This window comes from Hemicordylus capensis, chromosome 1, assembly GCF_027244095.1.
Source record: "Hemicordylus capensis ecotype Gifberg chromosome 1, rHemCap1.1.pri, whole genome shotgun sequence".
NCBI classification, from domain to species: domain Eukaryota; kingdom Metazoa; phylum Chordata; class Lepidosauria; order Squamata; family Cordylidae; genus Hemicordylus; species Hemicordylus capensis.
Genome location: NC_069657.1, coordinates 227,651,907 through 227,678,349, shown reverse-complemented (window position 1 = coordinate 227,678,349; position 26,443 = coordinate 227,651,907). Strand labels below are relative to the sequence as shown.

At 43.2% G+C, this 26,443-nt stretch overlaps 1 protein-coding gene across 5 annotated transcripts in view; it reads right to left on the bottom strand.

The window, feature by feature from the left end:
- ADARB1 (adenosine deaminase RNA specific B1) overlaps positions 1-26,443 on the bottom strand; it is a 124,560-nt gene that overhangs the window by 34,500 nt on the left and 63,617 nt on the right. For 4 of the 5 annotated variants that reach the window (XR_008313005.1, XM_053283087.1, XM_053283088.1 and 1 more), the window contains exons 3-5: positions 21,974-22,902; positions 10,566-10,680; positions 8,365-8,533 (exon numbers count right to left, since the gene is read on the bottom strand). Coding sequence is in view for 4 of the 5 variants with exons in the window: in XM_053283087.1 (XP_053139062.1) it covers positions 8,365-8,533; positions 10,566-10,680; positions 21,974-22,902 (1,213 nt within the window). In the remaining variant the exon portion in view is untranslated. Of the gene's footprint in view, positions 1-8,364; positions 8,534-10,565; positions 10,681-21,973; positions 22,951-26,443 lie in introns of all 5 variants that reach the window. The other variant, XM_053283086.1, reaches the window with a different exon arrangement.

The following is a 26,443-nucleotide window of genomic DNA, read 5'->3' as shown; positions in this document are numbered from 1 at the left end:
TGCTTTTAATGGTTTTTTTTGCGAACAAGATCTCCTGTATTTGGGCCGACTTGGACTCCACTATTTTTTCAGGGTCTATGGAGGAGATGTCTAGCGATCCCTCTTGCAGTATTAGATTGGATCAGTTTCAATCTGTGACTCCTGAGGATGTGGACAAGCTGCTTGGGGCAGTGCAGCCTACCACCTGTTCTCTGGATCCTTGCCCGACTTGGCTGCTTCTATCTAGCAGGGAGATTTTTGGAGATGGCCTAGTTAATATCATAAATGCATTGCTGAGGGAGGGTAGGGTGCCTCCTTGTTTGAAGGAGGCATTGGTTAGACCAGGGATTATCAATGTTGGGTCCCCAGATTTTATTGGACTTCAACTCTTATGATCCCCAGCCCCAGTGGCCTTTGGTTGGGGATTATGGGGATTGAAGTCCAATAACATCTGGGGACCCAACGTTGATAATCCCTGGGTTAGACAACTCCTAAAGAAGCCTTCCCTGGATCCCTTAGTGATGGACAGTTACAGGCCAATCTCCAATCTCCCTTGGTTGAGCAAGGTGATTGAGAGGGTGGTGGCCGACCAGCTCCAGGCAGTCTTGGAGGAAACTGATTATCTAGACCCATTTCAAACTGGCTTTAGAATGGGCTATGGGGTTGAGACAGCCTTGGTTGGCCTGATGAATGACCTTTACTGGAGAATCAACAGAGGAAGTATGACTCTGTTGGTCCTCCTGGATCTCTCGGCGGCGTTCGATACCATTAACCATGGTATCCTTCTGGGTCGCCTGGGGGAGTTGGGAATAGGAGGCACAGCTTTGCAGTGGTTCCACTCCTATCTCTCAGGTAGATCCCAGATGGTGGAGCTTGGTGACAGTTGCTCCTCAAAACAGGAGCTGTTATATGGAGTCGCCCAGGGCTCCATTCTGTCACCAATGCTTTTTAATATCTACATGAAACTGCTGGGTGAGGTCATCAGGAGATTTGGTGCTGGGTCTTATCAGGATGCCGATGACACCCAAATCTACTTCTCCTTTTCATCTTCAGGAAATGGCACTCATTCTCTAAATGCCTGCCTACAGGCAGTAATGGGCTGGATGAGGGAGAACAAATTGAAGCTGAATCCAAGCAAGACGGAGGTGCTCACTGTGGGGGTTCAGAATCTGAGGGGCGAGTTAGATCTTCCTGTGCTGGATGGGGTTACACTCCCCCAGAAGGAGCAGGTGCACAGCTTGGGAATACACCTGGATCCAGGCCTTACCCTGGTATCTCAGGTGGAGGCCATGGCCAGGAGTGCTTTCTATCAGCTTCGGCTGATTAGACAGCTGCACCCATTCCTTGAAGAGGATGATCTCAAAACAGTGGTGCATCAGCTGGTAACCTCCCGGCTGGACTACTGCAATGCGCTCTACATGGGGCTACCTTTGTACGTAGTTTGGAAACTTCAGTTAGTTCAGAATGCGGCAGCCAGATTGGTCTCTGGGGCAACCTGGAGAGACCATATGATGCCTGTTTTGAAACAGTTACACTGGCTGCCAATATGTTTCCGGGCAAAATACAATGTGCTGGTTATTACCTTTAAAGCCCTGAACGGCTTAGGTCCAAGTTATCTTAGAGAGTGCCTTCTTCTACATGATCCTCACCGCATGTTAAGGTCATCTGAGGAGGTCCATCTCCAGTTGCCACTGGTTCGTCTGGTGGCAACACAGAGGCGGACCTTATCTGTAGCTGCTCCTGGGCTGTGGAATGCACTCCCGGCAGAAATTTGTAATTTGAGATCATTACCATCCTTCAAGAGAGCCCTTAAAACCTATCTGTTTGACCTGGCCTTCCAGGGTTTTTAAATGATTGACAAATTGTTTTAAATTGCTGCTCTGACCTCCAGGGTTTTTTTAGCTGTTTCAATTGTTTAATTGGTTTTACTCTGTTTTTATAGTTTGATTTTAACTGTTGTTTTGATTGTTTTTATCATGTTGTAAACCGCCCTGAGCCATTTTGGAAGGGCAGTATATAAATCTAATAAATAAACAAACCAACAAACTTCACTTTTTGAGATTTTCAAGCTCTTATGCCATAAAGAGACATCTCTACTAATATTTCTTCAAATCAGGTGACTTATCTTCTCAGTAAACCAGTTTAAAGATCTGGCTTCACGATTAAATATGGGGATGATAAACCCGCTGCTTTCTTTCTATCATAAAATTTCAGTGCTTTTAATCTCGGATTCCCCCCACCCCACCCCAGCCCTGATACATTTTATAAGTAATCCTTGCCACTACTTAATCTGAATACTAAGAACTGCAAAGGGCATAAACTTGAACAAAAAGTTTACTTTGGGCAACAGCATCATTTTTATTGCTGAGATGCTACACCAGGAAAAGTTAAGGAAAGTTTTTTCCCCATTATCTCAGTGAGATTTTTGTATAGTGGTTCATAATACTGGGCAGTGTCCAGACTAGTACTTATGCAAATAGAAGACATCCTGCTTACAGTGGGGAGAGGTAATTTCTGCCAGTGCTCTCTTCCCTCTGTGACTCCCTATAACCCGCCAAAATCTGATTCTGAGTTCCCCAACCTCAGGGACATGGTTTTGGGAGACACAGGAGGCTGCAAGGAAAGAAGAAATCAGCAAAAAAAACCTTCTTTCTCTGCATGAGCAGAATGTTTTCCACTTACAAAACTAATACTCTTGATGCTTCCTGATGTCTGAATTTCATTTATATTATTTTAAACTTAAAAATAATATAACTATACCCATGTATCATACCTGTTTCTCTGCCCATTTATATTCAAATAAGTTTTGTATCTGATATTTAGCATTATGTTTTTATATTAAATCCAAGTAGTTCAGACTTAGCTTTACGTTATTATTATTATTATTACATACATACTTAAGTTATTATTACTACATACTTAATAATAACATACATAGTTATTATTACTACATAGTTAAGTTATTATTACTACATACTTAAGTTTCTCCTCACAAAAACCTTGTGAAATAGGTTAGGCTGAGAGAGAAGTAACTGGCCCAGAGTCACCCAGCAAGTCTCATGGCTGAATGGAGATTTGAACTCGGGTCTCCCCAGTCCTAGTCCAGCACTCTAACCACTACACCACACTTTATAGGCTAATAGGCTGTATACAGCAATAATAGCCTCTGTTTCTTTAAGAGATTTATAAGCATCTTATATATCATTTTATTAAAGACAATATAATAAACATATAGGGATATTTTATTGATTCTCCAATTTATTTGTTGATTTGTTTATTACAAAGGTGGTGTACAACAACATGTAAATAAAGTAACATTAAAAATTACAATCAAAAATTACATTAAAAATTGCAAACTAAAATAGATAATGGAAAGGAAATAGAGTAAACTACAGGGCAAATGCCCGGCGGAAAAGAAAGGTCTTCAGTAAGGATTTAAAGACCAATAAAGAGGGAGCTAGGCGAATCTGAAGGGGAAGAGAATTCCAAATTGGGGCAGCAACCGAAAAAGCCCTTTTGTGGGTCCTAGAACTCTGAACCTCTTGAAAATCAGGGACCGATAAAAGGGCCATTTGAAATGATCTAAAAGGACGGGATGTAACTGGATGGGAGAGGCGATTCTGTAGGTAAACAGGCGCAAAGTCTCGCAAGGCATTGAAGGCAAGAACCAGGACTTTGAATTGAATTTGGAAGTGAATGGGTAACCAGTGCAGCGACTGCAGAGGTGTTACCTTATCATATCTTTTGGCACCCATAAGTAAGCAAGCTGCTGCATTCTGCACCTGCTGAAGCTTCCCAATCATCTTCAAAGGTAACCCTAGGTAAAGTGCGTTACAGTAATCTAAGTGGGAGATGATAAAGGCATGTGTCACTGCTGTTATGCCTGTACTCTACAGTAATATTTTGTTTTTTGTTTTGCAAAAGGTTCTAATCCAATGAGAAAAAGCAAGGCTGATGAGGGGCTACCTTATTCCTTTTGTCAACTCAAATGCATTGGACAGCAAACTATTTACATTCACTCTTACTTTAGGATGTGCATACATTTCTTTAACCCAACCAAAACAACAACATTCAATGATCTTCATTTTCCAAATAAAAATGGGTACTCAATGCGATCTTCTCTTTTCCCCACTTAGAACGTCACTCTCTTCTTTTGAGTGAAAAAAGAATGCATCACAGGATACATCATGGTCTATGATGTGTAAAAATCTATGGACATTGTCCACCTTACATCACCATAAGACATCTGACTGGTCATGATGAATATTCTTATAGAAAACATGATTTAGATGTGTTGCTAGAAATGAAGTACAGATTTTATAATTATTATTAATGATATAAGTATACTGGGGTCCTACCCCCCTTACAAATAACTATTGCTTTTGCTTTAGTTCAACTTTCAAGCAGTGTTTTAGAAGACAGAATGACATGAATTGTCTCTGTAAGTGGAGTACAAGGCACTCTGTAGGAGATTTATAAAAACTTGCAGTCAAACCATTAGGCCCTGGTGTAGTGATCAGCCAGCCAGCCCCTAAAGAGTTCACCATAAGGGAACCTTGCCCTGACTGACAGGCTGGTGAATTCCAGGGCTCAGCCAATCAGCATACCAGGTGGATGGGACCTAGAGAGCCATTGGGAGGAAGGAGAGTTTCTTTGTTAGAAGAAGCTAGGCTAGAGGTGGACAGAACAGCACATGTGGCCAGGGAGGATGGCTGCAAGGAGGATGACTGCAGCCAGGGGCGTAACAAGGCTGGAGTGGACCCAGAGACAAAATTTTAAAATGGGCCCCTTGCTGATACACACACACACACACCACAATATATTATCATGTGACTTGCCTCATGTGACTTGCCTCTGGGGGGCCCCTCGAGGCGTGCAGCACGCCTTAGAGGGAACAATGGTGAGAGGTAAAGGTAAGTATGCCCTCAACTCGATTTCGACTCCTGGCGCCCACAGAGCCCTGTGGTTTTCTTTTGGTAAAATACAGGAAAGGTTTACCATTGCTTCTCCTGCACAGGGTGAGAGAGCCCAATCCAAATAAACTAAAGTGCTGACATTTCTGTAGCATCAACAGAGTGCCTGGCGCTGTACAGAACAAAGACCTAACGCCGCCTCCTCCGCCCAGAAGGGTTTTACAATCTCCAACATGCCATTTACACTGGGGGAAAATATCGCAGTGATGATCGCAACACAAACAGTTTGCCTCAGTTGACATCACTAACGCGGGCAGTGAAAGACTTGAAGGGTTTCCCCCCTCCCCATTGGAAGTTTATTGCTTTTAATTTAGTTTTAAAGTTTCCTGAAAGCACAAAGAAGCACAGCAAGAATCCCCAAACACCGGACCAAGCTCACACCCCACACATCTCTCACACAAACCACAATAGTCCATTACTTTGCCGCTTCCTGGGGGAGCGACGAGTGGGGAGAATGAGGAGCTGAATGAGAAGAGAAAACAAACCTTGGGGCAGAGGGATTGTTCCGTGAGTCTTGTCTTTTGGGGGGGGGGCGGTGGAACCAAATGCGACTGTGAGGAGTGGGGAGGAGGTCAACGCGTCAAGGTGCCCTAAGGCTACCTCGGGGAGACGGAGGAAGGACAGGAGCTGGAAAACAGGCGGCACACGCCGAGCAGGAGAAGGAGAAGGAGATGAGAGCAGATGGGACAGTGCCTTGGAAGGGGCAGTGCGGTGCCGCTGAGGCCGCCTCCTTGGCTTTCCAGAGCACTGAGCAGCGACTGCACGGCCGGCCCGCAGGCTTAGCAAGCAGCAGCCACGCTCCATCTCGGGTGTCTTTTCCCGTCTGGCTGTCCGATGCTAATGCTGCGGGCGCCCGATCCGCGCCCTGGAGCTGGAGCGCTCATGGCTAAGCCCGAGGGGGTGGACTTGGCCGGCTGCAGTGTGGACGAGGAGCCCGGAGGCTGCACGCTCTCGAGGGTGCAGACCCTCCGGCCGCCGCAGGTCCGCCTACAAGATCAGCCGCTGGAGCTCGACCGAGCTGGGACTACGGGGTTTTGACGGAGGAGGAGCCTACAAGGGGAAAGGTTGGAGAAGGAGGGAGGGACGGCAAGGAAATATGGCACGCTCGCACGCATGGAGGAAAAGAAATTAAATTAAATAATTCAAATTGAAGGAGCTGCGGCAGGAGCTGGGTGGGGGGAGGCACGTGACATGTCTCTGGAGGGCCCCCCCAGAGGCCAGGGCCCCTAGACAGTTGCTTCCCCTTGCCCGATAATAGTTACGCCCCTGACCGCAGCTCTTAGAAGACAGAACTGCAGGGACTTGAATTCTCATCCAGGGTTTGGTGAGTTGAAGACAAAGGAAGCAAGGGCTTTGGCTTCGAGAAATTCAGCCTAGGGAAAAGTTTGTTTAGTCAGACTTTGCGTTAGACTTTCTGTTTCTTTGGTGTGTGTTTTGTATATCCCTGACATTGGTCTATTATTGTTTACCTGTAGTAACAAAATTAAGAAACACCAGCCTTCACTCATCCAGCCAAGGCATTGCAAAAGACTCTGTAAGCTTTTAAATGTGCTTTTGTATTTTTCTACATACATGTTCCTTGCAAGTGGGTAACCATGATTTTTAAAGCATGCTGCCCCAACATCACTCAGGGTGCTTTTTGAAGTAATCTTGTAACCTACTGAATATTTTTACCTGTAACCAAAAGCTGAGAAAGCCTCCAAAAGAAGCAGTCTATAGCATTTGAATAAAACTGTTTTTCTTTTTTGTTCTTTTATTTTACAAGCCTCTCTGAATGGATTTTTAACTCAAGAGAAAACAGGGACTGAAAGGGGTTTTTCACCCTCTGGTGCAAACATGCCTCAGGCAGTCAACTGCTATCAGTTTTCTCAACAAGTCTAAGCTTGCACGCGGAGGATTTTTGTGCACTTTTCCAATAGCAAAATAAAGGGAGTTTCCCCTAGGAATTGTATCCCAGTCCCAGGAAGGTTCAAGCTCTGTAATAGAGAGGGCTGGTGGTGGGAGCCATTTTTGAACCTACCAAAATTCTTCTTTCCCCTCACAGGAGATTGCTCTGAGACAAAGGCTATAATCTGCTACACCCAGTGACTTATTTTCGTTTATATACTCTACTATCAATGTTCGCTCATTTTTTTCATCTGTGTGCGGAATGAGTTTTGTTCTGGGCAGCAATATCAAGGCAATGTGTGCACACATGCATTCAGAGTGGGACCTTCCTGATTCAACCTGAGCAGGATCTAAAACTTACTGAGTAGACATCAAAAAAACTTGTGAGCACACACCCACGCGCACGCCTGAGAGGGAACACTATTGACTATACCCCCTCTAACTTTTAGGATACATTTCAACATAACACAACAAATAGTCCAAGCTTTGGTAAATATGAACTCTACACTATGAACCTTTTAATAAGCAAGAGTGAAGGATTGCGCACTGCAGGTGAATCCAGGCTTGCTGGGCAGTCACTGAAGCCCTGAAGAGTCTTTGCACAACAATGCTAGAAGGGAAGCAGCATTGATACAATGACTGTTCCTCTGCTAGTGCTGTTCTTGGATCCAAGTGACAACAGGGAACCAACTTAATCCTGACAAGACAGAACCCTTAGTTACATCAATGCCGGATTACTGTAATGTGCAGCCTTTTAAAAAGCATCTGGAAACATCAGTTGGTACAAAATGCATACATTAAAATTCTGACTGTGACTGGTTTGTATATCAGCTTCACTGGCCTCCAGTACATTTCTGGGCTCAACTTCATTCTTTATTATCTGTAAAGCCTTAAACAAACTACTTGGGAACAAGATACCTAAAGAACTATCTCCTCCCACACGGTCTTCCTGTTCACATAGGTCAGCTGGAGAGGCCCTTCTGTGTGTCCTACCTCCGTTTGGTGTTCTCACAGGGTTGTTGTTGTGAGGAGAAACCTAAGTATGTAGTACACCGCTCTGGGCTCCTTGGAGGAAGAGTGGGATATAAAATGTAAAAATAAAAAAATAAAAGCCTTCTCTGTTGTGGCACCCAGACTGTACCTCCTTGCCCCAGGAAATCTGTCTTGCTCCTCCATGACGATGTTCCTATGCTATTAAAAACCTGTTTTGTTCTTTGGCCTGACTGGTGTTTGCATTTAATATGCCTGACTCCCTGTTGTTGTTAATTTTACCTGCTGCTCTTGTTTGTGCTTTCTTATATTGTTTTTAATTTTAGTTTTTTATTTTTGCTACTGCTAAGCTGCCTGGGTATATCACAATAAATAGGTGTAACTTAAAAACAAAAACACTGCTCTTCACCTCTGCTAGCACTGAGGCCCTGGCACTTGTCAGCTGCTTTATTTTAAGCACAATGTCATCAGCGGAACTTGATTCACAGCAAGTGTGCTAAACAATAGGTGTGAGGAAATTGATCTCTAAACTTACCTTAAGAGCAGTTCAAGTTGTGCATAGAGAAATTTAAGCAGGCACCTGCGAGCTATAATTTCTGCATGGCAATCATTCAGTGCAAGACCACGATCACTCATATACTCTCCATTAATACATTTTGTTCCTGTAGAAATACTTATAACCTGAGCATCTTTCACATCAGTACCTGAAAAATAATTTTCAGGGAAAAGTAATATATGAAGTTGTTTCCAGAAGTTCCTGAAATGTATATTTTGATGCATGGGCTACTTAGGGGCTTGAGAGATCTGCCTAAGCACAAAATTCTGGACCTGATTATCTTGAGCTATACACTAGTCACACACATTTTGAAGGCATACTTGGGATGCAAATGCAGTCACAGTACAATCTGCACTAACAATTTGGGTTGCCTTTCAAATTCTGGAACCATATTAAAATTAAACATATAGCTTGAATTTAGTTTGGTTTCCATGCTTGATACTGCCCATAAGTGGACCTGTGAGGCCAATCATCACATACACACCACTGCTTCAGAAGGTGAAATATCATTTTTTATATAGCCTAGAGTTCATAGAGTTATAGCTTTATTAGAAAGTAGTATATGAGCTGTCTCACTGGGTTGTCCATATAGTAGTGGTGTGCCCGGACCGGTCCAGAGCCATGGAAAAGGCCTCCGGACCGGTCTGGAATTTGGCCGGTCCAGCGGTCCGGCAGCGTGGGGAGTGTCACTTTAAGGGCTGGGGTGGTAGTACTTACCTCTCCCGCCGCTCTTCCCCCTCCGGCGCTCATCTTTAAACAAATGTTTTTGGGGCGGCAGCCCCCATCGTTGGCTGCAAAGCTCTAAAGTAAGTAGAAGCTGGCGCTACGCATGCACCCGGCGTGGCGCATGTGCGCCTGTTGTTGCCGCTGGCACATGTGCATGCTTGCAGCAACAATGGGTGCATGCGCCGTGCGCATGCATAGCACCAGCTTCTACTTACTTTAGAGCTTTGCAGCCAACGATGGGGGCTGCCGCCCCAAAAACATTTGTTTAAAGATGAGTGCCAGAGGGGGAAGAGCGGCGGGAAGGGTAAGTACTACCCCCCCCGCCCTTAAAGTGACAACCCCCCCCCAATGCCGGACCACGCCTCCGTGGTTCCGTGCACATCCCTACCATATAATTAGATCATTCATGGATCCAAATTATACCTGATACAGGGAAACCCGTCTGTTTAAACCAAGACCTGCCCTATCAAATATAAAGCAGAGGTGAGTGTGTCCCATGTTTAGGGCAAAAGGGCACGCAGGCAAGGGGTACTAAATCTCCTGGGGCTTACCTACCCAAGTCTGCCCAATGAGACATTTTTCTTCATAGCCAAGCTCTAACACTGGAAATGAGTCTGGCTGTGAGAAAAGCACTAAAGCGAGAGGTTACCAGGTGATAAGAAATGGATGGGGGAAGGGTTGGCTTACAATATGTAGACCAGGATTTCAAAAGGTGCTGAAATTGTTTTAAATTGTAAAATAGATAGAATGTACATGCCAGACATATCCGAAGAGACCAGCTCTTGTTCAGAAGTGATGATACCTTATAATTCATAACATTTTAAGATGCTTCAATTCTTGACAAATTCTGCATTTTAAGCAAAAAAAGCCACAGAACATCTCATATAACAGGCTTTTTTGCCATTTTATTAAAAGTAAAACCCATAAGTATGCTCTTGTGGTTCACATGTTCTGCAGTATTAGGATGGACGGATCAGGAGCTCAGCCGGAACACAGCTAAACATGCACATGAAGAGGGGAGGAATTTTCACTGATCTTCCCTCCCTCCAAAAGTGTTATTTGGCTGCCAGGAATATGTCCATGAGGGCTGTGTGACACTCAGGGACATAGTTTTGACAGCCAAATAGCACTTTTAGAGGGAGAAAGAATCAACAAAAATTGCCCCCTCGCCCTCCGTGCATGTCTGGCGTCTTGGCAATGCTCAGGCTGCACTCCAAAGCAGCTTCTTACAAGGATGCAGCTCCAGTTCTGCCCTTCTGTGGAACATGCAAGCCACAGAGTAATTAACTATAATAAAATAAAAAATATGGAGATTAGCAATTCAGATTTGATTTTTCCATCATAATTTTATGCATTAAGAAACTTCATTATTTTAAGAAAATGAAAACAATGTAAGAAGGAAAATGAATAAAAACAAAATAAACATAGGGGTGGTGGTATTGTTTTGCTTTTACCTGTTGTCATGACAACTCCAGCTAGCACTTTCCTACGTGCATGGGGTGATGTAAAGTTATCTGTCAAATCACTGAATTTATCTACCACCAAGCGTGCAACAGCATCAGCTAATACCTACAAAATCACATAAAATATGTTAGGCACTACATCACAACAAATCTGCTGCTATGTTACAAATGTTCTGTTTTACACACTGCTTTTTAAATGATTTAAAAACCTGTATAACATAGTCCTAAAGCTTACTAGAATTGATCAGAGTCAATATTTCTAATATTTCTATAATATTCACTCAAAATGAATAGCCACACCTTTAGGCATTTCTTCATATCATGCTGCATTTTATAGCAGTCTTTAGTACCCATCATGGAACAAAATCTCAAATGCAATGACTTACACTGTGCACATGACAAATTTATGTGAATGTTTTATATAAATATCTTAATATATAAAGATTTAAATATCAGTATCACTTCTGGCCTAGTCCCATAGGACACCTTCCTTAGAAAGTGTAAAGAATCTTGATATGAGGGAATTACCACAGAGGCAATTTCATAATTGCCTTGAATGGCATACCCAAAGAGTAAGAACTAATTTATTTCAAACTAGAAAGCAGTATCAATGTGTTCCACAGAGGTCAGTCCTAGGGCCCTTGCTCTTCAACACACTTATTAGAGGCTTGGATTAAATGAACAGGGCTAAATCTACTAGATTATCAGTTCTACAGAGAATGTCAGATAATTTAGTAGAGAAAGTTTTTTTGTTTTTTTAAAATAGTATCCCAGTAAACTGGAGAGCTGACCTGCTAACAATGAAATATAATTGAACCCAGACAAAAATGATGCATAAGACAGACAATAAAATCTGCAGAAGAACAGAACCTGACTAGATATTAACACTACCACTGTTAATTTCAAAATTAAAATGACTCATGGTCAAACAGACCATGAGTCAACCATGTGCTGCTATAGCATAGGCAAATATCATGTCTGGATGTATCAACTTGAGGATTTGGGTGGCAATAGTATCACTCCACCGGGATACGGATATTTTTCAGCCCACCTTGTTCCAAATAGTCTCTCTAGCCTTGTGCCCCCACCTCTATTTTGTAAGCAGAATCCTACACCCATGTATTTTTTTAAAAAATTAGAGACTTGCATTTAATGAGGGGGAAGTGGATTTTTAGGGCACATGTGGATTGTATGTACATATATATTTATTATATTTTATATATTATATTAAAACATTATTATTTAATACAATAATATTATATCATTACTTATGTGTGTGTGGTAGTGGTGGGTGGGTATTTTAATTTTGGCTTCTGTTGGGTGAGATTGGTTTCTAATGTGTCTGAGTTTGTCTGGAGATGGGGAGTCAGGGGGCATATCCGCTGATTATGGGGCAACTATTCCGGTGGTGGTGGAGAATAGAAGAAGAAATGTTGGCAGGTCAGCAGGCCGTTACAGAGGAAGGGAAATCAGAAATCTCCTAGCTGTTTCCCCTTCTGGCTGTCCTGTCAGCAATTTGACCTCAGGGAGCAGTGCCTCACCTTGTCCCTTTGTAATGCCAGATCGGTCCAGAATAAATCAGAAATCATCCATGTGAAGGAGCCGACCTGGTATGTATCTCAGAGACTTGGTTGGGGGAGGCTAGTGACCCAGTCTTGGTCCCTGCTTCTCCCTCCGGGGTACTCTGTTGAGGAGCAGGTGAGGGGACATGGGCGGGGAAGTGGAGTGGCTGTGGTCTAAAAGAATAACATCTCCCTTGCCAGGATCCCTGTTGAAGTGTCTGACCTTATTGAATATGTGTACTTAAGTTTAGGAACCAGGAATAGACTGGGATTTCTGTTGGTATACCGATCACCCCACTGCCCAACAGAGTTCCTAACGGTGCGGCCTACTGCCTGTTCTCTTGACCCTTGTCCGACATGCTTATACTATCAGGTGAGGGGTTGTTGTAGGAGGCCTGGTAGATAATATAAATGTTTCTCTGAGGGAGGGCAGAGTGCCTCCTTGTCTTAAGGAAGCAATTATTAGACCTCTTCTGAACAACCCTGCATTGGATTCCTCAGAGTTAAGCAACTACAGGCCTGTCTCCAACCTTCCATGGCTGTGCAAGGCAATTGAGAGGGTGGTTGGCCTCCCAGCTCCAGGCAGTCTTGGAGGAAACTGATTATTTAGATCCATTTCAAACTGGCTTTTGGGCAGGCTACAATGTGGAGACTGCCTTGGTCAGCCTGATGAGTGATCCCCAACTGGGAATTGATAGAGGGAGTGTGACTCTGTGGGTCCTTTTGGATTTCTCGGTGGCTTTAAATACTATCAACCATAGTATCTTTCTGGAGTATCTGAGAGGGTGGGGGGTAGGAGGTACTACTTTGCAGTAGTTCCACTCCTACCTCTCAGGCAGATTCCAGATTATTTATTAATTATTATTATTATATTTATATCCCGCTCTTCCTCCAAGGAGCCCAGAGTGGTATACTACATACTTGAGTTTCTCTTTCACAACAACCCTGTGACTGTTGCTCTTCAAAATCTGAACTTTCATATGGTGTCCCTCAGGGCTACATATGCTCTCCAGTGTTGTTTAACATCTACTGTACATGAAACTGCTGGGAGAGATCATCTGGAAAATTGGTGCAGGGTGTTATCAGTATTCTGATGACACCCAAATCTATTTCTCTATGTCAACATCATCAGGAGAAGCCTCCCTAAATCACCTCCCTATATGCCTGTCTGGAAGCAGTGATGGGCTAGATGGGAGATAACAAGCTGAATCCAGATAAGACAGAAGTACTTATTGTGTGGGGTTGGAACTCAGGAGACAAATTTCTGGATGAGGTTACACTTCCCCAGAAGGAACAGATACGAAGTATGGGGATGCTTCTGGATCCAAACCTCTCCCTGGTGTCCCAGGTGGAGGCAGTGGCCAGAGGTGCTTTCTATCAACTTCAGCTGATACACCAGCTGTGTCTGTTTCTTGAGATAAACGACCTTAGAACAGTGGTACATATGTTGGTAACCTCCAAACATGCCTAATGCAATGCACTTTATGTGGGGCTGCCTTTGTACGTAGTCTGGAAACTGCAATTAGTACAGAATGTGGCAGCCAGGTTAGTCTCTGGGTCATCTCAGAGAGACCATATTACTGCTGTATTGAAAGAACTACACCGGCGGCCAATAAGTTTCCAGGCAAAATACAAGGTTTTGGTTATAACCTATAAAGCCCTAAACAGCTTGAGCCCTGGGTGTTTAAGAGAATGTCTTCTTCGCCATCAGCCCCCTCCATCTATTGAGATCATTAGGAGAGCTTCAGGGATGGGCCTTCTCCGTTGCTGATCTCTGATAAAACAAGAGCCTCCCCATCTCTGACAACTTTTTAAAAGGCAATTAACACACATTTGTTCACCCAGGCTTTTAATTAGACTTAGTTTTTAACACTGTGTTAAATTTTAAATTATTTTAATGTTTTAACATTTTAATTTTGTTTTAATTTTTATTGAAAACCACCCAGAGACATAAGTTTTGTATCCGCGACCGCAAAATTGTGGCAATTTCCGCATCCATGGTTTGGCAAGACAGAGAACAAGTGGCATAGTTCTGAAAGTGGGTTAATAGATAACTGTGGGTTTATAGATAACTGAGCTTAAAGAGGAAATCCTATGCAGAGTTCAATGAGAATAACAGCACCTCATTCTGCAAAGGAATGGGCTGTAAATGACAATTATGACCCTGTTGCAGAGAAGGCTAACATTACTTTGCAGCACTGTCTAGTTACAGAGATGAGCTATCGGTTCAACACAGATGACCTAAATGAAAAAGATTGCCGTTTGGCATAAATTAGTTGTGTATTATATATTGTTATCATTTTCATGAACATTGCCAATACCAGAACTACAACTGGAGATCATTTTGCTGCTTCTCTACAATATTCCTATTCTGTATTCTTAACACTAAAATGAAAAATTGACTTCTCTCTTGGAAATCCTCCCAAGAATTTTCTGCCATAAAATGTAATGACGAATAGCTTAGACAGTTCTAGAAGGGTATTAGATAATTCTATGGATGAAAGGCCTATTAGCCATGACAGTTAAATAGAAATTCTGGATTCAGACCTAATATGTCCCCCATGTGCCAGTTACTGGGGGAGGAGAAGAAACAGCAAGAGGAGGAGACTCATGCACTGCTTGCGGACTTCCCAGAAACAATTGACTCCTTGACCTGATCCAGCAGGGCTTTCCTTGGGTTCGAGAAAACATAAGAACTGAAATATAAATTTCTTGTATTTTAATCACTGCAATTAACATCTTGACTAATGAAGCACTCACACTTCAATGGGCTGCAGTGGCACAATAGACACCCTCATGCAACTTGCCCTGTCCCCTGTGTAAGCACAGTTCTGTAAGAGCCTTTGGAATCCAGGGTGCTCTCCACACTGCAAGATTGGAAGCACGTCATGGAGGGTCAGTAATATGTTTCCACACTTGTAGAGCCCTTCCAGAACATGAGAAGTGCTCTGGAGTCTAAAGGCTCTTGTGCAACTACACTCACAGGGGGAACAGGGCTCCCATCGCATCTCTGAAGCCCCTAGAAGCATGAGTGCTTCCTTCGTCAGGATGTCAGCCCATGTTTTCAAATATATCTTGCTAACTATGACAGCAAGAATTATGCTCTTTTTAAAATTGATTGATTACATTTTTATATTATCAAATTATAAAAATCTCATGGTGGTTTACAGAAAGGAGGGAGTGGGGAAACAGATAACAATTAAAACAAAGCCTCAAGATTTTAATTAGAACTGTCAGGTCATATGAAAGTATCATGTATGTAAAAGTATGCAGCTGGAGAACTTGCAGTGAGAGAAGCTTGTCCTAGCCTAGGATATACAAGCAGAAGAAATACTATTGACTTTAGTCAGTAATGCGGAAGCACAGTCTGAAGTACTGCTTTCAAATGGAGTATCATGCATTAAGGACAACGTAGAGAGGATTTTCAGCAGAATAAAAATAGTAAATAAAAAGAACTGAAAATTCAAGCCAGTGGAATATTTAAAGGAAAAGGAAGAGCTGAAAGTAAACGTTAAAGGGACAGCATGAAAGAAATATCTAAAAGGGTGCTTTCCAGGAGGAGGAGAATAAATGGTCTTCCACACCACTGAGGGAAAGTCAGGGGGAACGTGTTTAGGCCTGCTATCAATTACCTAGCCACGTTAGGTGAATTGTAGGGTTGTGTGCTCTCCCCTCCAATTCCCTCCCTTCTAGGACATGTATATATCCTCACTGCTCCTTATGCAGTGTTACATAAGCAGCACTGTTATCCCATAGCTAATGCTGCCCAGGGTTAATCCAGTATCTGAAAGAGGTTCACATGTCACATCGGCACCAAACCGGTTTGAGAAATACAACAAGACATCAGCATTAAATTTTGTTATGGGGATAATTCTTTAATGGTTTTTGCAGAGGCACAGTCCAAAGTCTTTGATTGCCCGAGGGGAGATGACAAATCTCACCTTACCTGACCAGCTTTAAAGGGGGCATTGGGCAAGGAGAAGCCTACTCTCCTCAACCTGTGTGTCTTTCAAAACCTACAAGGGTTTAAACTGAGAGCTGGGGAAAGTACTCTCAGTGTGAGGAGAGCACTTAAAATACAGCTCAAAAATGTGCCAGGCAATAGGAGAAGAGGCTATTCGCAGCCCCTTCTTTTCATCCTGTATCTCTTTGCAAAGGTCAGGTGCAACCTCTACAGGCTTTGGAAGGGGAAGATAGTCAGGTGAGGAAGATTTTGGCAGCCTTTTCTTCTTGCTCCACATCCCTTCCAAAGCCTAAAAGGGTGATTCACCCCTTGGAAAGGGGTACAGGCAAAAAAGAATGGAGTGTCCACATCAGCCAGCTCCATTCTGAGAGTGTGAGACAGATGAGCCACTGCTGCTGTAGCGTCAGCTGGCAGGCAAAATCCATGTGGAGCAAACGCCATCAGGGCGGGGGGGTGGAGTGGCGGTGGCAGGGGGCAGGCAGGTGGATGGCCTTACTGCATCTTATCAGAAGACTGCTCTGAATTTCAAAAATGTTTTAAGACCTTTTTAGATCTGGAAGCTTTTTCCTATACAGAATGCTGACCAAATATTTACTTACACGTTCAAAAATTTGGCTCACAAGTAATAAATACTGCAAACTTCTGCACAACAAATTGGTTTTCAAGTGATAACATATCTGTAATAATAACTATAACTAGTTTTACTTTCACCATCAAAACCAACACAGCATTTTTTTATACATCTAAGGAAAAGGGATTTGCTGAATTATCCCAAAATGCTGGACCTCACTTAGAGCCAGAATACTGCTGTATGGCCAGTTTTCTAACACTCCAGAGCATATATGTTCCAGGATGACTTCCTCCAAAATCATGAAGCTTTCCAGGTTTCCAAGAGCCATAGTTTAGCAGGTATGTGAATAAACCCAAGGGAACCGCATGTCTGTTTGCATGCTGCCCCTCCTCCCTCATCTCTCACAGACATAAAACAAAACAAAACAAACAAAAGTTCTGAGTTATGTACAAACTCAGGGAAATGTGGCTGGTTAGTTACTTAACACTAACTAGAACAAACCAGGATATCAAACAAGAAACAAACTATGGTTTGGTATCTTGGCTTGTTCTAACTCTAGTTAGCAAACCACCACTTATACTTAACTGTGTGTACACAGGGTGTACACATGCACCATTTGTACATGACTGAGTCTACAAACTGCACTTTGTTTTCAAACTAGAAGTGGAAGCTTTCACTCTCCATTCAAGCACAAGGAGGTGAGAGTGTGCAAGGATGTTGCTCCCTTAGACTTGTTCACTTAAAACTAAGCCATGGTTTAGCATAACATTTGAACCAGACCAGTAAATTTGGAAGACAGTGGAAGAGTTGTCATAGCCTTAAAAAATGTCTATTAAAAGATACAGGCTAATTTTTAATGCAATAGTTTAAGTATAGTTGAACAACAGAACAGGTTGCCTAGGAAATTTGAGGAAATATGATGTGGAAGATTTTTAAGCTAAAGCAAAACAAGCCATTGCTAGGGATTTAGATCTTGGCTATCCTGTTTCAAGATAACCCTACATGGCCCAGAGGACCCATCACAAATCTCTTCCTACGTGCTAGAGCTGTATAACAATATCTTCTGAATAAGCATTGTAATAAGATTATAAATTTAATTTGCAGGAGATTGAAGCCTCATTAAAAGTGATACAAAAAGCACTCACTTTACGAATTGGGCGGTTGTCTGCCTTCCCAACAATCTATGATAAATCTGGAATATTCTAAATTAACATTCTTGAAAGGATAAAAACAAATTGATGTTAGTTATAGAAAATTACAATATAAAAGGACTTGTTATGTTAGATTAGAAAGATCTATGTTGAGGTATGATTATTTATGTTTGGGGAGGTTAAAACGTTAACTGTATGGTGAGTGATAAGGTTTCATATAAATTCTCTCTCTGATATCTGGATGCCACTACTGTTGGTATGATGTTTCATTAATCTGTAAAGTGCGTAATCTTGTAACAGCAGCTGTATGAGATTTGTAGCACAGACACCAAATACAGTAGCTGGGTTCAGATGCCGTGCTACACCTTGGGTTAATCATGGATTGGTGTAACTATTATGAGCCTTTGGCTTGTATGTTCCCCCCTCTCCTTCAGATGTGATCAGAGGAAATTCACAACTTCTAGTTCTGGGTTAAAACAACCAGGAATTGGCCATTTTATCTATAACTAGCCAACCCCGCACATAGCATCTGTGCGCTCTTTAGGGCCGGCGGTTACCTCTCCCCCGCTCTTCTGCCCCAGTCTCTGCTTCCAGGCCCTGCTACCTCTCCCCCCCCACTGCCACTTCTCCTCCCCCCACTTTCTTTCCTCCCTCCTGGGCCTTGCCTCCGCGGCCAGGCTGGGCTTGCCACCTCTGGCCTCCACGGCAGGGCCGCCGCAGCGGCAACCGATCCTCCTGGGTGTGCCACAGCCAATCAGGTGCATCTGCCGCCGAGCCAATCAGCTGGGCTCTGGGACGCACATTCCAAGGCACACCCAGGATAATTAATATAATAGATGGCTTTTTCATCTTTATCAAGATAGGATTTGTAAAGTTTGTCAAGTCAACACAACAGCAAACCCCAGCTTTTTTAAAACCAGGATCTGAAGCTGAACATTTCTTCCCTGCACAAGTAAAGGGGAGGGGGGGGAACGTGCAAGCCTCATGACAGTAACACTAAACCATGTTAAGCCATAGTCATACTAGATGTCTGAAGTCATCAAAATGGAATGAAAGACACCTATAATACTATGCACCAGCAGATCTATGTCTCCCACTAATTTCAAATGAGTAATGGCTTTTAAATTTCTCTGTATTTTATTTAGACTTCAGTCTGTAAGAACATATGATCAGCTGCTCCCTGACCCATCCCCAAGTTGTGGTAAATGCATGTAGGTTGGAGGCAAAACCTACAAACAGCATGAGTGGACTGCTCCTGCAGATAGGGAAGAGTCACGGTACAAAGCAGCAAGCCAGAAAGTGACCCCCTCTTCTTCCGACTGAACCCCTTCCTTTGGGAACTTGCCCCCTATCACTCACCTGCAAGGGCTGGTTCCCCATCTTTCTTCCTCTCCAACAATTCCTAAACAGGGCTGTTTGGATCTGTTTTCATTGTTTATTTTCTAAATCTCGTCACTGTGCCTATTTCTGTCCTTCAGTCATGAAATGTAATAAATGCAAATAATGTACTTGGTTATGTCTCTTATCAGATGTCACAACATTGCAGAAATTAGACCTGAGACTTCGTACAGGTGTTGGGCTCACTATTTGCCTCCTATTGTGGCCTACTTTGTTAACACAGGTTTTTTCTGTTCTACTAGTGAGCAGCACTGAACTGAAGGAACTAAGTAAGTGTACCTGCCATATGACTCTTGCATTAATGCTTAAGATCCCGCAAGATTAAGTGATGGTGGAGGCAATATCTTTATAGAGCTGCATTGCTGCCAGAATCTGTGATCTTCAGAAGCATTGCTGCCAGGATGCATTGCTGCAAGAATCTATGACCTTCCCCATTCAAAGACTGGGTTGTGGTCTAATGAAAAGGCAAGAGAGTTGGTCTTGTGGTAGCAAGCATGATCCACCCTGGTGGTATATGAATGGGAGACTACAAGTGTGAGCACTGTAAGAGGGGATGAGGCCACTCTGGGAAAAACATCTGCATGCTTGCATACAGAAGGTTCTGAGTTCCCTCCTTGGCATCTCCAGATAGGGCTGAGAGGGACTCCTGCCTGCAACACTGGAGACACTTGCATGGAAGCCTGCAGTTCAGTACTACTGGAAACAGGGTAGACAAATCAAGAAGACAAAAGCATGTACTTCTTAACATGTGTATGGAATGCGCTACAGCGGATGAGGTGATGGCCACCAATCTAGACAGGTTTAAAAGGGGATCAGATGAATTCATAGAGAATAGGGCTATCAGTGGCTACTAGCCATTTATCTGGCGGTGGGGGTTTGCCCTCTCTCCCCTTTTTGCAGATTTCCCAGATGTGCCTAGTTGGCACTGCATGACACAGTATGTTGGACTGGATGGGCCTTTGGCCTGATCCAGCAGGGCTTTTCTTATGAGCAATACTGTTAACAGTGGAATCAAAACCTGCTCCCAAACCTGGGGTCACCAGTGCTAAGGGCATGTTTGACTTCTACCCAGACAGTGGAAGATAGTGAAGATTGAACTGGAAACATTTAGTGGGTGAGTGGGTGGGTGGTTTCAAAGCTACTTTGAACATTTGCGGGTGAATGGACTTTCATTCCATCTCAGCAAAATAAGCTTGAATTACTTCCACTGAAGCAAACAGCAGCCATTCACCTCTTAGATTAAAGGGGTGCACTCAGGGACTCCATTGGGTATCAGCAACCTCTGCCTGTTGAGCAAGTCAGCCTCCACTGACAGAGACCTGTATTTGTGTATGTGTGGGGTTTTTTGTGTTAAAGACCAGAGCTATATAGTTGTGCCACTATAACAACTTCCCTAGAGGTGAAATGCCCTTAAGGCATTTGACTCACCCCCAGTTCTTGCTCACTGCTTTGACTCACCCCCAGTTCTTGCTCAGTGACTACCTTTTGCAGGGCACTGCTATTATCAAAACTGCACTGTTGTGCTGAATAGAGTATATTTACATTTGTTCATAATGCCAATACAGTGCTATTGGTCAGGGTGGTCAATCTATGCTCTCTGAGTGGTGTTCTTCTGCAGCTCCTATCATCCCTGACTATTGGCTATTGTGGTTGGGCATGATTCAGGCTGTAGCCCAGTAACAGCCGCAGAGCCAAGGTTGGCCATTCCATCAAAGGGCATATTACACTGATACAATGCAAGTTGCAACCTTATCCTAACTAGGGCTGTGTATTGCATCAAACTGATAAGCAGGTCCAAAGCAATGCAAGCCCTATCGGAGCATTTCCCCCCAGAAACGATTGCAGAGAAAAATTCCTCTGATACTGGCAATCACATATTGGTATGGTATTGAACTGAATAGAATCAGGGGGCAAGGGTGGGATTTATCTTTACTGAAAAGCTGGCTTTTTTTGGGAAGAAACTGACCACCTTCTGGCAGCTGTAATGATGGCATTTCAAAATATCACCTTTCCTTTCCTGGTACTGTCCTAACATGCATCAGGCAAAAAAGCAACGTCATGACATTGTGTCCTTTTTCTGATGCATTACTGGGGGAAAGATGGCCGCACCCTGTATCTACAGCGCATGGCCATTTTCCCTCTAGTAATGCACCAAGAAAATGAACAGCATCATGATGTTGCTGCTTTACCTGGTGTATGAAGAAAGGAAGGACAGTGTTTGTGAAGCTGCTGCTACCGGAAGGCAATCAATTTATTCAGAGAAGCTAGCTCTTCAGTAGAGGCAAGCCCTCCCCTCCACCACCAATCCGGATGCATCGAGCTGATTAACAGTTATCGTCTCAGTGCAATCCTGACCCCTTCTTCATCATTACCACGGTGTGAGAATGGTCAGGATCAGCCTGATAATAAGAGTCCATGCACAGCCTTAATCCTAACTATTTGTTGCCACTGCAGAAAATTGTTTGATCAAGCTTAAAATCACCATTGTTATTTCCTGAGGTAACAGTAACATATTCTGTCCTTCACAGCTTTTCTGCAGCATCAAACATAAAGTGCAATTAAGACAATCACCAGTAATGTCAACATTGATAAATACAGATCTCCCCAAAATAATTAACTGGATAAATTCAAGAACAACAAGAACTACCCAAGACTGCGGTTGTGGGGGGGAGTATAAGTATGCTTTTTAAATTAAATGGGCATGTCATACATTCTATAGAAATATATAAAGAGAAAGGTTTATACTTGCTCACCTGTGGCAGGTGTAACTGAAGTCCCTCACTAGGAATGGGTTGGTGAGATGGTGTCTGATCAAGCTGCATGTTAAACAAGGAGGCAAGAGCTGATTGAGCTGCCCGCGCCTTTGCAAGTTTTTTGTTTCTTCCAGATCCTTCAAACATTTGGCCATCCACTGACACAGCCATCACAAAATTCTTAGCATGACTTTCTCCACTTTCTGAAAGAAACTCATACTTTAACCCTGGACGAAGTTCATTCAGTATCATAACTGGGTTCTTCCCACTTGTTGATGGATATGGTGATGGAGCTGGGAGAGATGATTGGATAAGGCTACTAGCCATAGCAGATGACAGACTATAGTCTGTACTGGAGCTAAAAGAACCGTCTCCATTGGAATCCAGATAAAAGGAATGCTCAGACTGAACAGGATTTTCAAATCCATTGAAAAGTGTGTCTGGGAAATCTGCCTGGTCAGAGGTAAAGTCTGTATTCGCTGAAAGAGTTCTCCCCATTGCTAGATGTGCTTCAGAGGCATTAGGAAACTGAACAAAAGATCTCAGAGCCTTCTCTGCTGCATGAAGCTTTGCTTTCTTTTTTGTAGGACCAGAACCTTCAAAAACCTGCCCATTAACTTCTACTGCCATCACAAAAATAGGGGCATGAACGGGTCCTGTTTGGGAGAGAAGCTTGTACTGTAAACCAGGCTTGATTTCATTCAGCTGCATCAGGGCATTCTTGGGCAAGACAGGCCCTGGTGTTTTCTTCCTCTTCTTTGGCCGGAACTTGGAGTGGCCATTGCTGCCCTCTTCCAATGGCCGTTTCCTGCTGCCATTGCCACCACCATTGGAGAGCTGATTCCCCTCCCCGGTACCTTGCACACTCCCATCTTTAGGTGAAATGTTGTCCATGTTGCGATTCTCTTTAACATCAGTGCTGCCTGAACCTGTGGTGCCCAGAAAGAGTAACTTACAATGCCTTCGTTGCAGGACCTTGTAAATGTAAAATTTACAGATTCCTTTATCTATCTTTGCAACTGGTTAAGTGATGTGTGCTCACATGTTAATATCTTAATTAGAGATTGCTAATGATAAATTTAATAGCCCAAAGATATGCACTGATAAAGTTCGTAGGCATTTGGTATTGATACACGATGATAAAGTTTTCATTTTGCACCCAGAGTACCTGTTAGTATTTATATGCTAAATCACTACCATTTCTAAAATGAAAGTTTTAAAAAGTAACAGTCAACAGGCTGGGATCTCCATCTTTGATCATTCAGTATCTGATTAGCCTTAAGCATCAGAAGCCACTGGGCAGCCACATAAGACTATTCATGTACTTAAATATCAGGAGCATATTCATGAGGAAGAATGTTCTTCACTTGAAATAAATGAGACATGACTATCAACATATATATTATTAAGATACTAAGCTCCTTCTTATCTGCAAACATTCCAATTATTGTCTGACATTCTGACTAAATTAATTGACAGAAGCCCTATTGAAATTAATTTATTTAATAATTCAATAATATTAATTGTAAATGAAATGATTTATTAAATAATTCTTTAAAAATTAAATTTTATTAAATTATTGAAATTAGAGTAACACCTGAGTAGTACTACTCAGTCTGGATGTCAATCACTGAGGTTGTGCACATGACTCTGCTGGGGAGAGCGGGCTGCGGGGAAGACAACAGCTGCGCAGCCACGGTTCTCCCTTCCGCCACACCCCACACCCACACAAGGAGCGGAGGGAGATGCTGAGAGTGGGAGGACTTCCCCCTCCCGCATCCCAGGGTGCCCCAGGGCATGAGTGCGGCAGTTGCTCTCATTAGAGCAGCTGCCACACTGAGTGCAGCCGCTCCTTCCCCCTAGCTCACTGCTGGAAATGGCGGCAGGCTGGGAGGAAGCAGTTTAATCCAGCGGCAGTCACCCAATCGCCAGCCAAGGTCAAGTGAATCATAGATTCACTTAACCTTGGCTAAATGCTGGGTTAAAAACTCGAGAAGGGCAGCACCGGGACCGAGCTCAATCCCGGTGCTTCACACACAAGCCTTAGCCCAGGCTGGGCTGCCCTAGCCTGGGTTAGGCTGCATGTGTGAATACCCTTACTGTCTTCTAAGAGCTGCTTCACTTCTCATGAAATAGCCAAGTTCCAGTGGTGTTTCCTGCACTGTAATGTTAAAAGGCAGAGTCATATCCAGGAGAACAAACCACTGCTGTAACTTCATCATCACATAACGTGTGAAGCTGTCAAAGGAAATGGCATTTATTTCCTGACATTTATTATTTTTATCTGAGCAGACTTCATCAAGAAACTACATTCTTTTATATCCCCAAACATAATTTAAACTGCCTGAATATTCAATTCTCCAAGGGCTCAAGTAGACTCTTTTTTCTATTGGATTTAAAAGCAACAAATCTACCTTACTAGTGGTAACGTATTGCATCCATCTATGGATACTTAAAAGTTCAAAACCAAGTAGTTTAAAAGGGTAAGAGAGGGTCTCTACCAATATTAGAGATCCCTTATCATCACATGAAAATTTTAGGCACCAAAACAGCCTCTTCCCAAAACTGGTGCAGGAGAGGGTTCGACATGCACATTTTCCTTATATGGCAACATCCCTAGTAGCAGAATTTAGCACAAAGCCCACTGGGCTAAAGAATTCTGCAACAGGGGAGAGAGGCCTGGGCTCAAGAAGCTCTCACTGAGTCAAAGGGAGGGGACACAAAAGCAACTTTAAAAACAAGAAGAAAAGTAATCTGCACATTTTGCCTTCCCCACAGTTCTTTTCAGGTTCCCACTGATATAGCTGTTTAGACCAAGATGACTCCAAATACACATTAAGTGCATTCTTTTCCTTCAGCCTGGATCAAATGTTTTTACTGCCATTCAATAGAATTTATATTATAAAGTGCAGCTCAACCATATGGTAATCAAAGATGCCATCAGAAACAAGACCAACAAAACCCAAGAAAATGTAAGAAGACTAAATGTAAGAAGACTTTTCCCTGCTAACTTGGCAAAGAGGCACCTTTTACCGTGGTGATTCTATTTATTTAGCAGGGGGAGAGTAACTGGTACTATCCACTCTCAGCACAGTACTTCCAGTGACTGTTGCTGGTGTCTATCTTATGTTTCTTTTCGATTGTGAGCCCTTTGGGGACAGAGATCCTTCTTATTTATTTATTATTTCTCTGTGTAAACCACCCTGAGCCATTTTTGGAAGGGCGATATAGAAATCGAATAAATAATAAATATAATAATAATAATTTTTTTTAAAGGGAGCAAGTCTGAAGATTTTAGAAGGTCTGGATAATATAATCAGCCTCAGATAAAGGAAAGTGATAAATTGAGGCAATCTAAGATGCATGGATAGTAATATGCAATATAACAGGGGAAATGAAACAGTATTTTAGGATATAATTCTCTTAAACATACCCATCCCTAATCCCATGCGTGGCAGCTCTCACGAGAGTTCACCAGCCAGATAGCGATGGGGATGAATGGGCTGGCTGGGGGGAGAAACCGGTGACGGTGGTGGGAAGGCAGGCAGGTGGGGGAGAAACCAGCAACGGGGATGGGAGGGCAAGGGAGAAACTGACAGGGGGCTGGAGACCAGAGGGTAGAGAAACCAGCAACGAAGGCAGGCAGCCAGTGGGCAGAAGAAGACGGGGACAGGAGGGTGGCCAGCCGCCGGGAAAGAAAATGGCAGACGGGAGGGAAACCGGTGGAGGGGGGGTGCAAGTGGTCAGAGGACAGCCAGTGGGGGAAGAAAACAGAGGCAGTGGCAAACAAGAGGCATAGATGCTCTGCACCCGGCCAAGCTAGTTATAATTAAAACACACTGGAACTACAGCTGTGACTGGAAAATAGTGAAGGTAATACAGTTAGCATTTTACAAGCTTCAACACAATTGGCAAGGAAGAAATAAAGAATAGAAGCAAAAAACAGAATATCCCAACAGGGGGTACTAGTACCCACAGGAGTATTTAAAGGGCTCCCAGAGCACTTGGGAGTACTCAGAGCACTACTGCCTCCCCACACTGTAGCCATGCTATTCTTTCCCCCCAGCTGAGGACTGCCGCCTTGACGCTAATGTGTCCTCAGCAACATGTCTGCTGCAAATGGGGAAGGAGGAGGATAAAGACCCACCTCCTCTGCTCCTGGTTGACTGGCTATATGCTGAAGCTCAGCATACCCCACCCCTCAGCCTGACTGACAGGCTTGAGAAAGTTAGCACGGAGTACTCCCACAGAAATTAATAGACAAGTAAACTTGTCCCATTAATTTCAATAAGACTGCTGATAAGTAACAGTGTGGTTGTGAGCCAGTAGCTGCTGTAGTAGTAGTAGAAGTAGTAGTAGTAGTAGTCTGTGTGTGAGGGGGGGGGTTTACACTCAAGTCAGATGTCACATGGGTGGAATAAAGGGGGAAAGATGAGGAAAACAAATAGTGAATTCGCATCAATTTATTGC